Source organism: Balaenoptera acutorostrata, chromosome 20, assembly GCF_949987535.1.
Source record: "Balaenoptera acutorostrata chromosome 20, mBalAcu1.1, whole genome shotgun sequence".
NCBI lineage: Eukaryota > Metazoa > Chordata > Mammalia > Artiodactyla > Balaenopteridae > Balaenoptera > Balaenoptera acutorostrata.
The window spans coordinates 54,818,971-54,836,350 of NC_080083.1; the positions used below are offsets into that span (position 1 = coordinate 54,818,971).

Below are 17,380 nucleotides of genomic sequence, written 5' to 3' on the forward strand. Positions count from 1 at the left end.
CTTTCACTGCCGAGGGTGCAGGTTCAATCCCTGGTCAGGGAACTAAGATCCCACAAGCTGCACAGCACGGCCAAAAAAAAAAAAAAAAAAATATATATATATATATATGTATATATATGTAAATATATACATATATATATATACATGTATGTATGTCTAGAATGAGCCTTAATAGCAGTACAGCACAGTGACCCCCCCAAGCCCTTATCACTCAACATAAGGCTACTGAAAGAATATGCTTTCAACTGATTTACATTAACAAAAGCATACAAAAGTTTGCTTAAAATTAACAATTAGAAACTGAATGCATGGAGAAGCTGAATACCTGGATTACAAAACTTAAATTATAGTCCTTTCAAGCAAGATTAGGAAACTAATTAAAATGTATGAATTTTTAAAAGTATATGACTCAAAACCATGAATCATTAATCATATGAAGTTTGAGCCATGTTGGGGCATCAAAATATTCACTTTTATACATGATATAATTAACTTTGAGCTTTTTGTATGAAAACTTATCTTTCTATTTTATGAACTTGAGAAAATCTGGCTAAAACCACTAAATTAAATTCTCTTCATATTTATAAATATTATAGTTAATCCTAAAAAACCCCTGTAAATCCATGAAAAAACCCAGAAGACAATACGGAAAATTTATGCTCATAAGGTCATCACATCACATGTAAAGCTATTATTTTCTCTGCCCAAATTAAGGGCAATGCCTCAAATAAAGCACAGAGATTACTGATTACCAAAGCAAAACCCATTATAAAGTGTCCAACACTTAGACACTAGCTACTCCACAGCAGGGATACAATACACAAGTCAATGGTGTTTCGAAACAGGATTATATCTGATTCCTCTTCCCCCTAACTATGAGAACATCTAGGGTCTCACTAAGGCATTGTGTTCAGCTGGCTCTTTCATTGGTCACCAATGCAAAGACAATGTTTAGAAGAATTTACTAAGGACTGTTTTGTTTCTGAATAGGCTTATACAGAGGTTTTCAAGTTGCTTAGTGCAGCTCCTTGAGGCGCAAGGGATGGGGAAGTGTTTAATTAGGGGAAGCAGCAGAGAGTCCATATAAAATGCATATTTATGTATTCATAAAGAGATGCTTTCAAGGATGGTCAACAAAATGTTAACTGCTAAATATCTCAAGATGGAGGGATTTCTCGTGAACTTTAACTTCTTTTTAGACAATGAGAATATTGTTACTTACATTTTTCATCACAGGAGGAAAAATACAGAAAGGATGATTGAAACAACCCCACCCAAGACTAGAAAGCACTGAAGGAAAAGAGTTCCAGCCACAGAAACATACTCAGATTCCTACGAGTGCAGGATACTCAGGGGTACAGAAGGAGGAGGAAACTGGTGAAAGGTGAGGGTGAATCCACTATTTGCATAAAAATCTCCAGGGCTTAACTAAGCAGAGAAAATGCAGCTCCCCCCCTGACATCAGGGTGGATGCTGGGCACAAATGCTGGCAGCACAGTGTTTCAAACAAACCGACTCGCTTGCCTGAATCTTAAAACAAAAAGAAAATGACCTTAACAAAAAAATCGCAAGTCAGGATTTGAAAAAACAGGTACTAAATTTAATTTTACTTGTAATTTTGTAAAGCAGAATTTCTAGCACCTGGTTTTCAGATTGGAGTAGGGGAGGAGAAGCATGCTATATATTAGATTAAGCTAATGAAAAAATTTCCAGTGAGATTCAGTTCTCCATATGTCTCTTAAATGAAGATTCATAGTTCAAGTTCAATGGTTATAGCCAGATATAAAAAACTTTTTAAGCATAATTAATGCTATAATGAAGACTCATCTATCAAGAATGGATTAGGCTAGTTATTCTCTAGGAGAAAGCAGAAAGGTATAATATATGTATGTGTATAACATAAAGAGTTCCCTGAAAATGTTTAAAATAAATCAAAATTTAAAGAAGTTAAGTTTCAGTTATTGAGAAAATTAAGTCAAATATAATGCTAAATAGTGGAGGCACTGCTTTACTAATACTACTATTTATGCCATGTGTAATACTGCAGAGCAAGGAAGTTACTAATTGATATGGTCTAGTTATCTAATTATCAAAATAAAATCAATTCAAACTTCTACTATGTTAATTGATTCAGTGTATTATATAACCTTATTTATAACTGTAGCCTCTCTCTTAAGAGTATTCAACTCCTGGACTCACTCAAATTGCTAAACTCTTTCCTACATTCTAACAACTCAGGGCCCTGAGACTTCTGGGTGCTGCCCTGTGGTGAGAGCAGGGTTCTCCGGCTTCTTGTGGTTCTGAAGTGGGTCATCACATCTGTCCAGGAAGTCAGAGACCTGGCTCGGGAATCAGAGGCAGGACTGACCCAGCTCTGCTATCACTAGCTCTGTGACCTTATCTAAGTTACCATACCTCTCTGAGCATCCCTTTCCCGATACAGGATTGTTTTGAAGCATGGTAGGTACTGAGATACAGTAAATGCTTAATGAATGTCTGTCGTGTGCCCTTCCTGGATGCCGTAAGTTCAGGAAGCTTCTGGGCACATCAGCCCTGCTGTTCACTAGCTATACAGTCTTGGGGGCATTGGGCAAACTCTCAGAGCTTCAGTTTACTCGTGTGGACACTGCAGACAGTGCCAACAACAACTGGAACTAATACATGTACAGGGTCTGTCTGAAAGCAGCTGCTGATGAGGGTGCCGGTCTCAGGCCTCCTGACTGCGCACACAGAGCAAGGAGCTGGGCGTGTGAGAGCGCGCAGGGCAAACCTGGCCCTGCCCTTCTGGCTGCACAGAATAGAGTAGGGGAAAGACTCGCAAATGCCAGAAGGTTAGAAAAGCGGACCTACTGCTCTGTGTGAGCACTCATACTATTCCTACAATATATCTCAACGTTCGGTCAGGCCCAGCTTGTGTTATTTAACACACATGTCCAGTTGGAAATTCAGAACCACCATCTTGCAGGCAGTTAATTTTGACTGGAACCAGTAATAATGGAGAGTCTGAGAAAAAGTTAGACCTTGGTGCTGCTAATATTTATTAATGAATTACCTAGCAGCGCTATTAGATTATTTATAATTCAAAAAGCATTTTTTCATTGTTTAGAAGGACGTTAATAATCATCATTATGTTCCGAGGCTAGTTATAGTTAGTACAGTTACTGACAAATTGTATCCAAGGGAGCGGTATTTTAGAGAAGATAAAAGGAAAAGATAAAAACCCAGGAGGGTTTGAAGTCAGCAATGAAAATACTCATCAGAACAGTAATAGAAAATAATAACTCTGTGTAAGGTGGCAGGACAATGTAATTCATGATTGCTATACAATCATAAGCAATTTGTTACTGTTTCAAGAGAAAATAATTATTATGACAGTGACAACAGAACACTGCTGGTACTGAATCAGGTTGTAAAAACTTCTCAAAATGTTAAAAAAAAAAAAAGGAAATGGATGATTCAGAGCAATAATTCTATACTTTTAAATGACAATGTTAAGAATCCATTATTTCTCATTCAAGATCATAATTTCAAAACAACCACGTACCACAGCCCTTTGGGCCCTTCTGACAAGTGTTTTGTAAATTCACACTACCACTGAGAGTGTAAGAGAGAAAAACATCCTTTTTGAAAACTATGCTATCTTTAAATATTCTTTTACATGAAATCCATCTCTTACCGTGGCTCTGCTCTGGAAGCTCTGCGGCCGCCTGCGCTGGGGCCAGACGCCCGGGCTCCCTCGAGGCCTGTCCTTACACTAACTCGAGGCCAAGAGCAAGCCACGTAAGTCACACTATCGGCCTCAGTTTCTTCATTGTCAATTAACACCTGCCCTGCTCAATTATGAAGTTCAAATGAGATAACATAAACTCTACTTTGAAAACTATAAATGTCAAACAAAAGTGGAGCCTTCGCTGTGGCGCTGCCTGAGACACAAGCCTCTGCAGAGCATGTCTCTGTGTCTACAATGATATGTGACAGTCCAACAGAAATAAAACTTACAATTAATCACAGGCAACCTCTAGTGAGCACCAGCTCTGTGCCAGGCACCAAGCCTTGTCCGTGTGGATCTCATATAGTCATAAGATAGCTCTATGAGGTGGGAATCATTCACCCCTTACCCTTCTCACTGTAAATACGAGATACCCAAGGCTTAAAGATGTGAAGTGCCTCGCCCCAAATTAAACAGAGACGGTCTGTGCGAGTCCTGAGCGTGTGCTTCCCAGCACCGGACAGTCCCTGAACACATCAAGTATGAAGTGAGGAGGCTCCGAGCGCGGCTTCCCTCTGCTTGTCCCCCAGCACGTCACACAGAGATGCCCAGGTTCCTGTGGGAACCACGTACGTTCCCACCCACACCCACTAAGACAACCATACGCCAATTCTGGACTTGGAAAATAAAAAAGAAACCTTTCACACATTATTAAGCAAAAAGGGAAGAATATAGAAAGAATATACCTCTTTTTATTATAAATAGTTGGCAAAGAGAAATTGGAAGCTTTAAAAAAATTCAATATCCTTTGGTTGTTCTTACTCAAATTGGACCAACTTTATCAGCTTAATCCTTGATTGGTGGAAATCAAACCAAAGGAAAATTATAAAGCATTGTTTAGAAAGGTAATATAACATTCTTTAGGCATTTTAGATTAAGCATATGCCAATTAAATGCAGATGTAAAACCAGTGATAAATGAGGAATTTCACAGGGAATAGTAAGAAGCAGATTCAAAGGCAGGGTGAGATTTTTTGTTTTTAACCACCAATTTAAAAAAAAAGTCATCATCATAAACTTCGGTACTGTCATAAAATGTATCCCCCCAAAATAAAGTAAACTTACCTTTGGTTTTTTGATCAGCAGCCTGAAAAAAAAAAATCAGAAACTCTTTAGGAATAATGTGTAGAATGTACACATCCATATGAAAGTTTATAAGCAGACTTTAATATTGGAAACTTTAAAAATAAGTTTTTGCCCAGTTACCTTATTAAAATTTACTACTGGGAAAAATGTATAATTGTCTACATTCTATTAATTATGTGCCAATATTGATCTAAAGGCAAAAAAATCTATCTGGAAGCTCATTTAAGCTCTGTATTTTAATACAAACTAAAACGTATACAGTTTTAACCATAAGATGCATTAAACCAGGCAAGAACAATACAAATGGCATAACTTGGTACATTAAATGCCCTAAAATTCAAGCATGACCATAAGATTTACAGTAGTACTTTAAATTTTAATATTTACTAGAACAAGTTGTAAAAGAACACTTGCCAAAGCTGCAAAAATTATTTCTAGCTTTTCAAACAAAATGAGTTAAATGGCCCTTAGACATGGTTGCTCTGGACAGTTCAGTTTAAGTAAAATAGCATGGACATTCTTTACTACCAATGACTAAAATCAAAGTCCTTCAAAACACAGCTCTAGTATTTCTCATTCCTTAAAAAAGACATTCTGTGGCTGTCACCCTTTATCTATGTCACTAGCACTCTAGATTGAGCACACTGAATTTTAAAAGTAATAACCGAACCTCTGTACTGCAGTGGCTATGATAATGCGGTGAGACACGAGTGATGACAGAAACAATGAACTAGGAACTGTAGCCAAACCTTTTTCTGAGCACCTTCCTTCTTTTTCTTTTCTTCCTGCTTTTTCTTTTTCTTTTCTTCCATCAAACGTTCCTCTTTTTGTGTTTCTTGTTCTTTCTCCCTATTAAAAATAAAGTGGTATTAGTATAATGTCCATTTTAAAATTAAAAAATGAAAAAACGGGCTTCCCTGGTGGCGCAGTGGTTGAGAATCTGCCTGCCAATGCAGGGGACACGGGTTCGAGCCCTGGTCTGGGAGGATTCCACATGCCGTGGAGCGACTAAGCCCGTGAGCCACAACCACTGAGCCTGCGCGTCTGGAGCCTGTGCTCCGCAACAAGAGAGGCCGCGACAGTGAGAGGCCCGCGCACCGCGATGAAGAGTGGCCCCTGCTCGCCGCAACTAGAGAAAGCCCTCGCACAGAAACGAAGACCCAACAAAGCCAAAAAATAAATATAAATAAATAAATTTATTTAAAAAAAAATGAAAAAACATTAGCTGCAGAAAGTTTTAAGTCAAACAGAGTTTCACGCGTAGCATAAAGAAGGACATTTTTGAGAAGCGGTGTTAGAAATGGACCTTCAGCCCTCCCCCCACCAGCTCCACTTCTCTGTTAAGTACTAGAGCACGTGGCCCTGACTTCTTTGGCGGCGGTCATTCACTGGCCCACATCTGTTGAACACCAACCTTTTATCAGGCAGTGTACCAGGAATTAAGGGTACAAGATGGAGAAAGACATAGTCCCCAGAGTCCAGCCCCAGACCAATATTTCTACAGGTGCTGTCTCAGGGACCACCATCATCAGAATCTACCTATTAAAAGTGTAGATTCCTGGGTCCCACACTAGCCCAACCAAATCAGAGCCTTTGGAGGTGATTCTTATGCACACCTTTTATGTTGGCTGGACAAAACAATTGTTTTTTAAACAAAGATCCCTACACAGCATGGTGAGCTACTATAAGGGTACACTGGAACATGGCATAGAGCAACACTTGGAAGAGTCAGGTAGCCTATGAGCTACGGCTTAAATGCGGCAAAAGTGTTTGGCTGGCATGGGGTGCTGTGTCAGTTATCAATTCAGTGCCTGTCAGCTCCAGATTCACCCTCCAGCACGCGCTTTGCCAATAATGGACCCGTCCCCTCAAGCACTTCTCCTTCCCTGTGAGCGCAATGCAGAGGTTTCCCAGTGAAGGGCGCTAGAGGGGCTTGCAGCAGCAAGGGGCTGTCCCACTGTCTCTGGAAGCTGCAGGGTGGGGTCAGCACGTGGCTATGAGGACACCTGGTGAGGACCCCAGCCACGGACCAAGAAAGGGCAGTCTCTAAGCAAACGTGCAGCTCTGGTGTGATCTAGTGTCACTTTCCAGTGACCCTGTCAACACAGACACTGTGCACTGCGGGCCTCCTGCTACTCGCCCCGCTCCCACACCAGTCTCTGTGGCCTTCTCCTAATGATGTGGCCGCGGCCCTCCTGACGGGGATGCCACGTGCTCCGTGCCCGTGGCACTGACACTGCCACGTTGTCTGCACACCTGCACGCCTGGCCATCAACTGCAGCTCGCCACCAGGAGGGCTGCCACCAGGGCTCCCACCTCCTGTGTGCCCGTGTGGCGGGCTACCGGCTTTCCCGGGCTGGAGGAGTGCTTCCTGCTGCCAGCAACTGCCACTGGCTGACCTGGGAGAAGCTGGGAGCCACTCTGCCATCCAGGGGGCTGCACCTACAGCTTCTTCAGTGAGTGTGAGCTCCAGCCTTGGGGAGGGGCCCCCTCCAATCGGCCCTTCCTCAGGTTCTCTCCCTCAGCCCTAGCTAGCTCTACAGCTGTTCTCTTATCACAGTTTAATTATTCTTTATAATAAACGTTCCCTGTTTATATCACCATGTAGTTTCTGTCTCCTCACTGGGCCAGACTGATACAAGTAGGAAGGAGGATTTAATAGACTCAGCAGAAGCAACAACATGCACAAAAGCCTCAGCAAAACACCACTGTCCACCCATCACCGTTGTTTAACTTATTAATTTTGGAGTTTGTTTTTAACCTATAAATGTGTTTACAACTACTACATGCATAGGGAATCTCAACCTAGCGTCCGTTTGTACATATTTGAATACCATCGTAATAAAAGTAACTTAAATCAACAAGGTGGCGGTGATGGGGCACTTAGAGATTATTCTTCCTTTAAAACAGTGGTTCTTGGCTGCTCATCAGAATCACCTGGGAAGTTTTAAAAACTTCCAATGCCAAGGCTGTATCCCTTTTCAGTGAAATCAGGGAATTGAACTCAGACATCAGCAGTTTTAAAAGCTTCCAGATGACTCCAATGTCCAACCAAGGCTGAGAAACAACTTTTAAAAGGAAGTCAGTACATTGCCCAAGCTTGGGAACCAGCTATTATTCATTACCTTAGATGATACTTTCCAGGAATATTTTCATGTTAAAGGATGCAGAGACACTAAGAAATCTGTGTTTAAATATTCTTATAAGGTACAGGCAACCCCTGTGAGTGATGGGTTGGTGCTGTAATCACCACGCTACTGGCACACATCTAGGGAAAAAGTGAACAAATAAAAACTAGGAATGTAGTGGCTGTCCACCGCTACTGTTATACTTTGTTAATCTACAGCATAACGAAAGCCTTAAGTCATCTTCAGATATTAAACTTAATAAAGAAGGCAAGTAGAGCTACATTTAAAAAAAGGTATTCTATAGAAGATGGAATAAAAATGATTTTTGCTTGATTGGATTACTCTGAAAGTTAAATTAATCAGAACCAGCTATTCCCCCAGCAGTACAGTTAAGGTTTTACTGTACTGGTAAAATAAAATGCTGTAAATAAACAGCTCACGTAGCCCTGAGATATCTTACACTTTCCTGCCTGAGCTCACGTTCCTATGACAAAGCACGATTCAAATGTATGAACTTTAATAAAGTTTTATCTAATATCCCCCTAACCAGCACTAATTTCTTCTACCTCTAACTCCTGGTATACAATTCCTGCAATTTTTCATTAATAATTTTTAAAAAATCAACACTGAATCTCATTTCTATTTGTAAAGTAATACACGCTCATGAGAAAACATAAACGGTACAAAAGATACGTTAACAAAAAGACAGATTCTCCCTTCTCCAGTGTCCGCAGGCTCTCTCCTTGGAGGTAAGGAGTTTTTTTTAAGAACATTCTCTCTCTATGTGAATATACAGTTGTGTATCTTTAAAAATGCTTGGATCCCTATTTCTTGACTTATCAATTTGAGATAGTAACAATTTAATTTCTATAATGTTGGATACAGATTTGGTTCTTCAGACCCCTATCTTCCAGCCCATCACGGCTTTGAGTTCAAACGATGAATGGCATTTGCTTTAAAAACAGTATGTTAATGTTCGCTGCAGAGCTAGGTAGGGTACTGTGAGGACATTTAACTTCTTGTGTAGCTGCTTTTTTTCTAGAGTTCCTAACTGTTCTTCTTTTCCTCTTGCGATATCCTCCTTACGAAAACTGTTCCTGTTTTTTGCACATCCGCCCTCCTCCAGTTTAAAGACATGAGCCCTCTGCTCAACTGCATTCCCCAAACTCCTCTCTGGAGCCTCAGTCCAGCTCACTCTGGGCCGGGAGCACTCTGCTAGAGTTTTCTAATATCCTCTAGTTATTTTATTTAAAAAAAAAATTTTTAATTGTGGTAAAATATACATAAAGTTTGCCATCTTAACCATTTTTACGTGTACAGTTCAGTAATGTTAGTCCCATGGTTGTACTACCAATCTCCAGAACTGTTTTCATCTTGCAAAAGTGAAACTCTGTGCCCAAGAAACAACTCCCCACTACACGCCCCCTCTCCCCAGGCCGTGGCAACCACCATTCTATTTTCTGCTTCTGTTGACTAACCCTAAGTACCACGTTGTGGGTTTGATTTGCATTTCCCTAATGATAGTGATATCAAGCATCTTTTCATATGCTTCTTGGACATTTGTGTATCTTTGTGGAGCCTACTCTTTTACTGTAGTTTACGTATTCCTTATTTTTAACTCTGCATCTCTGTGTCATTTCTATCAATCCAGATTGATACAGTGGGAAAGGAGGAGCTAACAGGCTAAGCAGAAGGAACAGTGTGTGCAAACTCCCCATCATCGCCCATCCATGAATGCTGACCTAAACTTACTAATTCGGTCATCTTGTGACTTCCCTTGTCTTCCGCCTTGAATGATGCCCTCAGTTATGCCGGAATTGGCTACCTTTTTGTTTCACTGATGGTTTGGCTGAGCATAAATTCTAGGCTGAAAATCAAGTTTGAAGGCACAGTGCCCCTGTACTCTAGCATCCACTACCTACTCAAGAGCAGTCTGATGTCATTTTGCTTTTTTAGTCCTTTCTAGGTGATTTCCCCCGCTCCAAAGCTTCTTTTCACCCCTGGGATTCTGAAATTTCATGATGATGTGCACCTTGGTATCTTTCTCCCCCATTATTTGTGCTTAGTATTTGGCTGATGCTTTCTTTCCATATAGAGACATTTCTTTCAGTTCTCTATTTTATTGAAAACATCTTCTGTTTTCTGAACAACACATATTAAGTTTCTTGGAGGGATCATCATAATTTATCTTTATGTTTTCTACTCTTTTTTGTTATTCTCAATTTTCTGAGTGCTTAACTGAACTTGGTGTTCCAGCCCTTCTACTGAGCTTCTTATTCCATGATATTAAAATTTTATATAACTTCCTTATTCTCCAGTTGCTCTTTTCCCACAATACCGGGTTCTTGTTTTATGGACGCAAATCATTTTTATGCTAGCAGAGGATATGAATTAGGGTTTTTCTGAAGTTCTGCTAAATTTTCTGCATTGTTTCCTTTCTGAACAGTTCTTCCCTTAGACTCCCTTTGATGTGAGAGACTTTTCTCAATTGTCTGGTCATCTTTGGTTTGACCATTCAGGCTTGAAAAAAAAACCCCAAAAAACCAATTAGTTTTGTGTGCATGGGCTGGACTTGTTTCCTCATTGGCTTTGCTTTAGGGAGACAGGTTGGGGAGCTGGCTATTTCGCTAAAGTAGCCTCAAAGGCGAAAACATGCAGCCTTTCCCCTGATCACCAGAGTGCTTTATTCAAAGTATTAGCTAGTAGACTTTAACCACCTAGAACTGCTGAAATTTTAGATGTCATTATTCTGCATTCTGACCATAACCTCCTCTCCTTACTATTTCCACTGAACCCATTCATTATCTTTACCAAAAACTCCTATTCCTTGTCTTCCATTTTCTTCTAAGCTATTTTCATCAGTTCCTTTACCAGAGAGCCTAAACCTTAAGATCATCTCATATGTTCACTAATTCAGTTACTCAGGAACTATACAACTAGCACATGCTATTTACTGTGGTAGGCACCAGGGACAAAAAGAGGGATTGATTCATTTAACAAATATTATAGCAGAGATTACAGCAGTGACAAGGCAGAGTTCATACGCTTTTAAGGATATTCATATAAATAATGCATCAAATAAATGATCACTATTACAACAGTGATATGTACAAAATGCAACGAGAACATAAAAGTCTGCTGGGTGATGCCCTCCTGCTTATGTTATCTTTCTACTATAGTTAAGGGGGTGTTATGTCCTGCTTTTAATGAACATTGTGTGCTTCCTTCTGTGCTCTGGGCTGTAAGTACCTTGGTGGCAGGACTGTCTCCTGTCTCTGTGGCACCAAGAAAAGCCTGTCATCATTCACGACATTTCTAGCACCAACTTCTGGTCCATAATCTCAGGTGAAATTTATACTGGAAAAAAAATCTTCTGTATTTTCTTTTCAAGGGAAATTTTATTTTCTGAAATGACCAAGTAATATTTAATAAATTTCTATCTACCTTTTGAGGCTGGTAAGAAGATTATAAACTGTATTTTTTTTCTATGTGGAGAAGTTGTGAGATTTACAAGTCAAGCTGTAAGGGAAATAAAGAAGAGGGATAGCCAGGTTGGGAGAATTTCACTTTTAAATTTTAATTTCAACTTAAAAAATTAAATTTAAATACATATGACTTTATATACATGTGTACATATAAACTTATATATTTTTTCCCAATATAACCTTTGCTTTTGTTTCTCATTTGCTTGGCATCCCTTACTCATTCTTTCTTCTCCCTCCACATCCATCTCAAAGGTTCACTTCTCCATATCCTTCTCATATCCTTCTGTGCCTCTCTCCATGCTCATGTAATTATATGGAAACATACATACCTATATACTTTTACAAAGGATTTTATTTGATCATTGTTTTGTAACACAGGGATCATGTTATGTAAACTTTTTTGCATCTTGCTTTTCTCATTCAATATGTGTCTCTCTCTCCTCATCCCCTCTCCCAACTGATAGATCTAATCCATATCCATTATTTCTAATGGCTACATAATATACCATGGTGTGAATGTTACCATATTCTATTCAGTTATTCCTCTATTCATACACATTCACTTCATTTCCAGTTTATCACCATTACAAGTAACTCCAGCTTTAGTCTATCTAGCTTCTGCTAAAGAAAACAGCATTGCTTTAATTAGTGATATAGCTAATGCTTCAGTAATAGTGAAAACTAGTTAAGGAGAAATCTCATACGGGGCTCAACTTCAGGACCCAGAGCAAGTCTGAAGGGGCAAAATGGACATAAATTACCAATACTTTGTGTGGCAAGGCATACTGCCATGGGTCCCTAGTATACTGAATTCTATTGGAAAGAAAATATTTTTAATAATCTGGATTTTCAAGATGCATATTTCTTTTATTCTCAAATAGTTTAGCAATCACTGGATTAGGAGGCTTTGGGTGGAGAAAGAAGCCACACTCATATTTTGGAGGCAGCTAGAAGAAGGAAGCGTTGGGAGGTAGGAGACTGCCCATAAGTGGAGACTCTGTGGGTATCAATCATCTCAGTATTCCTAGCTAACTACACCTTTTCCCAGGGAAACATGATTTGACAGCTGTAGCCACCCTATGTCAAAGTATTCTAGGTGGAAAGTCTTCCAAATTTCCAGTCTTTTATTAGTTGATTACTCCCTTTTTGCAAATGAACGGGATTCAAAAAAGAGGGTGGGCTTGTTCTTGCCTGTGAGGTTTAGTCACCAGAAACTGTAACCTAGTTTCACCTACAGGACACATCACAGCTTATGCTCTGAAGTTAGACTCCAATGTCATGTCATTAAAATATTCACTAATTCAGTGTGTGTGTGTGTGTTATATGCCGTTATATACAGTTTGGCTAATTCAATTAGAATTTCCTGGCAGGGTTTACGTTAGGAAGAGCTGGTTAAGTGTTATCAGACAAAATTAAAAGGGAAGGGGAAGGAAGACGTATCCTGTCCAGTTGTCAAATAAATATTTAAGATTCTTAATTTTTCAACATGTGTTTGAATATGTGATACACCCTTGTGGGCAGTACAGAAAGGATAAGACATAAAATAGTCTTACACCTTGAGGGGCACAGAATCTAATAGGAAAGTGACAGTAAAGCTTGAATTATCCTTAATGCTTGATAGACTATGGAAATAAACAGAATAATGTAGTAGACAGCTTATGCTTGAGATTCAGAGTCACAGAACTAGGTTCGAAAGTGAAGGTCACTAGCATAGGAGGTCAAGAACCTGTAGGCTCAAGTATGGGCTGGACTGGGTAAAAGAACTGGACTGTCATGCAGCCATTCAGCGTGACACCAGGACGTGGGGTGGAAAAGGGCACCACAGCTCTGACAAATAGGAGCAGAGGGTGGAAGGAAGAGTTTTTATTTGAGGATTAAAGGAAAACATAGTTAGAGAGAATCTAAGGTCTCCTGATGTTCACACCTTTGTATAATGCCCTCTCCGTGAGTGTGGGAGGGACCCGTGACTTGCTTCTCACCGCTAGAATATGGCAAAGGTGATGGAATGCTGCTGCCTTAACTACATTTATAAGACTCCATCTGTTTAGCAGACTTGCTTTAGTCTCCCTTTCAGGTGTTAGCTTTGAAGAAACAGCTGCCATGAGTCCTACTGCTGCAAGGAAATGAACTCTCCCAACAGCCTGAGTGAGCTTGGAAGCCCACCTTTCCCCAGTCAACTCCCCCCAACACACACCCCGCCCATGAAAACCCAGACCTGGCCTTGACTGCAGCCTGCAGTGGGTCCAGCTAACTAACCCATGCCTAGCCTCCTGACCCACAGAAACCGTGAAATAAGGAATATGTATTGCTTTAAGTTTGTGGTAATTTGTCATGCAGCATAGAAAACTAACACAGGTCGTGATTTAAGACTTCCGGGGCCAGCCAAGATGGAGTAAGCCCACCACAGCCTCTCTGCCACTGATTACCACAAAAGACTGGATGAGGTACAACATAAATTCAAAAATACAAACTATGAAAAGTAAACAAAAGCAGGTGGACTAGGCAGAGGAGTCAAAACTTGGGGAGGTGACTGTATGGGGGCGAGTTTCTCACCTCCCCTCCTCTTGAAGCTGGTTTGTTGTAATTTTGACCGAAGGTTGGCCCCAGTCACAGAGCTGTGCTGTGCTGTGGTGGCCCAGGCAGCTGAAACCCAGAGAAGCCCATCTTTCTGAACAGAGAATCAGGAAACTGAGCTCTTGTGAGCTAGACAGTGTGCGGGACCCAGAGAGCAATCGGCTGGAGGAGACCCCCAAAGTCTGTGCATAAACCTTCACAGTTCTGGGTTCACCTTCGAGTCATGCATGTGTGGGACAGACCCAAAACAGCGAAGCAACTGCTTTGAAAACTGAACTACAACTTCAACTACCCTCCCCTCTTCTCCCTCAAGTCTTGGACTAACCCCTGAGTGGCACATGGGTGGGCAAGGCCCAAAGCAGCATAGCATAGTGAAAGCTACGGAAACTGAACGACATTTGAACCACTGCCCACAGAAGGCGAGACAGACTTTGTGGTCTGAACCTAACTGGGTTGATTGCCTGCTAAAACAAAAACAAAACAAAATAACAACAGCAGAATCAACATGCTCTAGAGGAGTTTAATAGGACTCAAAGTCTATACAACATATTCAGAATGTCCAGGATAAAATCCAAAACTACTCTTCATACAAAGAACCAGGAAAATGTGGGCAAACTGTCAGGACAAAATACAAGGGATGCCAACTCCCAGATGACCCAGGTGTTGGAATTATCAGACAAAGACTTTAAAGCAGTTATTGTAACTATGCTCCAGGAGGCAAATAAAGGTAAATGCCCTTGAAACAAATGGGAATATAGGTGTTCACAGCAGATAAATAGAAACTGTAAAAACAGAAGTGGAAATTTTATTCATTCATTCATTCATTCACTTATTTTTTACTTTCTGTCTGTGCTACGCAGCTTGCAGGATCCTAGTTCCTTGACCAGGGATCAAACCCCCATCCTTGGCAGTGAAAGTGCAGAGTCCTAACCACTAGCCCGCCAGGGAATTCCCTCAAGTGGAAATTTTAGAACTGAAAAATAAAATATCTGAATTAAAAACTTCACTAGATGAGTGCAATGAAAGAATGAATGAGAGAAAAGTTTGTGAACTTAATTCAAGCAAAAGAAATGATCTGAAGAACAGACAGAAAAAAGATTGAGAAACATGAAGAGTCTCAGGGACCATGGGACAATACCAAAAGGTCCAACATTCATGTCATTAGGGTTCCAGGAGTAGAGGAGAAAGAGATTGGTGAAGAAAAATAAATCTGAAAAAATAATGGTGGAAAACTCCCCAAATTTGGTGATATAAATAAATTTACAGATTCAAAAAGCTCTGTGAACTCCTAATAGGATAAACTCGGAGAAAACCACACTCAGACATATCATATATTAAGTACAAGCAGCCAGATTCAAAAGGATATGTGCTGTATAGTTCCATTTATATGACAATCTGGAAAAAGAGAAAAATTATAGGACCATAAAACAGACCTGTGATTGCCTGGGGCTGGGGAGGGAGGAATATATTACTACAAAGGGGCAGAGAGCAAGGGAACTTTGGAGGATGACAGAACTATCCTGAATCTTGATTATGATGGTGGTTATATACACCTATAAACATTACATATATATAATGTATGCATTTGTTGAAACTTAGATAACTGTACACTAGAGAGTGAATTGTACTGTACGTAAACTTTTTAAAAAAGTGAATAAAAACAACAAAAATAAAAAACAAAAGCAAAAAATAATGATTTGTAAATGGTCACTGGGCGGGGCGGGGGAGGTGGTGGTTCTGGAGAATGTTGAATCCCTCCCTCATGCATCTTCTTCCCCCTCCATTCCTGGCCTAATGAGAGATGGGGTTTCAATTAAATGGAGGGGGAGACATGGAGTGAGTTGCGAGGGTACAGAGTTAAAGATAAAGATCTTCATTTACCACAGAACCAGTGTACCATAAGACACAGAGGGAAGATGTGGAGAAAAGGACGAGACACTGATTGGGAATGCTGACTGCAGGAACCTTTATTTTAGAAGGATAGAGAAGCATCACAGAGATCTGAAGAGAGGCATGGCAAAATCAGCTGGCCTCAAGGTATTCCAAAAGAGCTCTGACATTATTTTCATTTTAGTGCCTAATACAGACTTACTACTGTGGCTAAAACACCAAACCAGAACAAAAGCCAGCAGCACCCTTAGTAGGAAGCAGTCTGACTGACCAGACTTCTTAGCAGTCCCTCTCATCGGATAAACACACATTATGGTGCCTGCTGTCTAACCACTGACAGATATATCCACTTCCCTGTCCCACTCATGCTTCTCTACATCTTATTATCTTTTTCCATTGGCTTTTTGTCACAGAGCAAATGATGTCCCTCATTTGGTAGGCTTTTCTCTGAACAATAAAGTTGATTACCTCCGTCTGTTATTTTTGCCGCTCAGCTTCCTTTACTCCTCCTTTTGGAAACTGTACCCCAATTTCCCCCAGAGTACCAGTCCTTCTCTCATGCTAATGTTTAGGACAGTGGCTCTAGAGATGTGTCTGGCCAATCAAAAAGCACTGCATTTCCTGGGCCACGGTGATTAGATTCAGGATGACTCTGCATGTGAACCTCACAGGAAGGACGTTGAACGGAAACTCAAGGCCTTAACCACAGAGGGCCTGGAAATGAAGCTGACGCCAAGGAAGAGAAGCAAAGAAATGGTGTGAGAATTAAGTCTTGGTAACGTATGTCCTTTGAGCCCAGGAACAAGTTGTTCCTGTGGCCTGGTACCTCAGTGCCTTGCCCTTGCCTGGTCCTACTAGGCCAGTCAAGACACTCCTTGGAATGTGAATCCTGAACTGAGTGGCAAACAGCTGGGACAGATCCATCTCAGCGACTGCAGCCTCCAGATCTGTCCATTAGCACTTGCTACCTAGATTTTGCAGGCTGAGGAGCCCGGCTTCTCAGTTTTTCCTTCAATGATGTCAGCCACCTCATATCATTCCAAAGTCCCTCTTCCCCTCCCCCCTTAATTTGTACAGAGTCACTTTCTGTTGCTTGTAACCAAAGAATCCTGATAAATACAGTTTCTCAACAATCTATTTATTTAATTTAGACTTACTCAGTAAAAGTAAGTGCTGACTGGATCTAGCACTATTTAATTATGATGTCTCAAAACTAATCATGTTCAGTAAACATTTTTAACCACTATAAAAACTGCTTTAGAATTACTATATCACATGTCAGTTACAAGTACAGAAGTTATAAGTACTTTTTTTCTTTTTTTTTGGCCGAGCCACACAGCATACAGGATCTTAGCTCCCCGACCAGGGATTGAACCCGTGCCTTCCACAGTGGAAGCGTGGAGTCTTAACTGCTGGACCACCAGGGAAGTCCCTAAGTACCATTTTGTG

The 17,380-nt window shown here is 40.5% G+C and overlaps 1 protein-coding gene across 6 annotated transcripts in view; it reads right to left on the bottom strand.

The window, feature by feature from the left end:
• TNRC6C (trinucleotide repeat containing adaptor 6C) overlaps nt 1-17,380 on the bottom strand; it is a 131,068-nt gene that overhangs the window by 78,284 nt on the left and 35,404 nt on the right. For all 6 annotated transcript variants that reach the window (XM_057536011.1, XM_057536014.1, XM_057536010.1 and 3 more), the window contains exons 2-3: nt 5,604-5,703; nt 4,834-4,855 (exon numbers count right to left, since the gene is read on the bottom strand). In XM_057536011.1, the coding sequence (XP_057391994.1) occupies nt 4,834-4,855; nt 5,604-5,666 (85 nt within the window). In that variant the 5' untranslated portion in view covers nt 5,667-5,703. The remainder of the gene's footprint in view (nt 1-4,833; nt 4,856-5,603; nt 5,704-17,380) is intronic.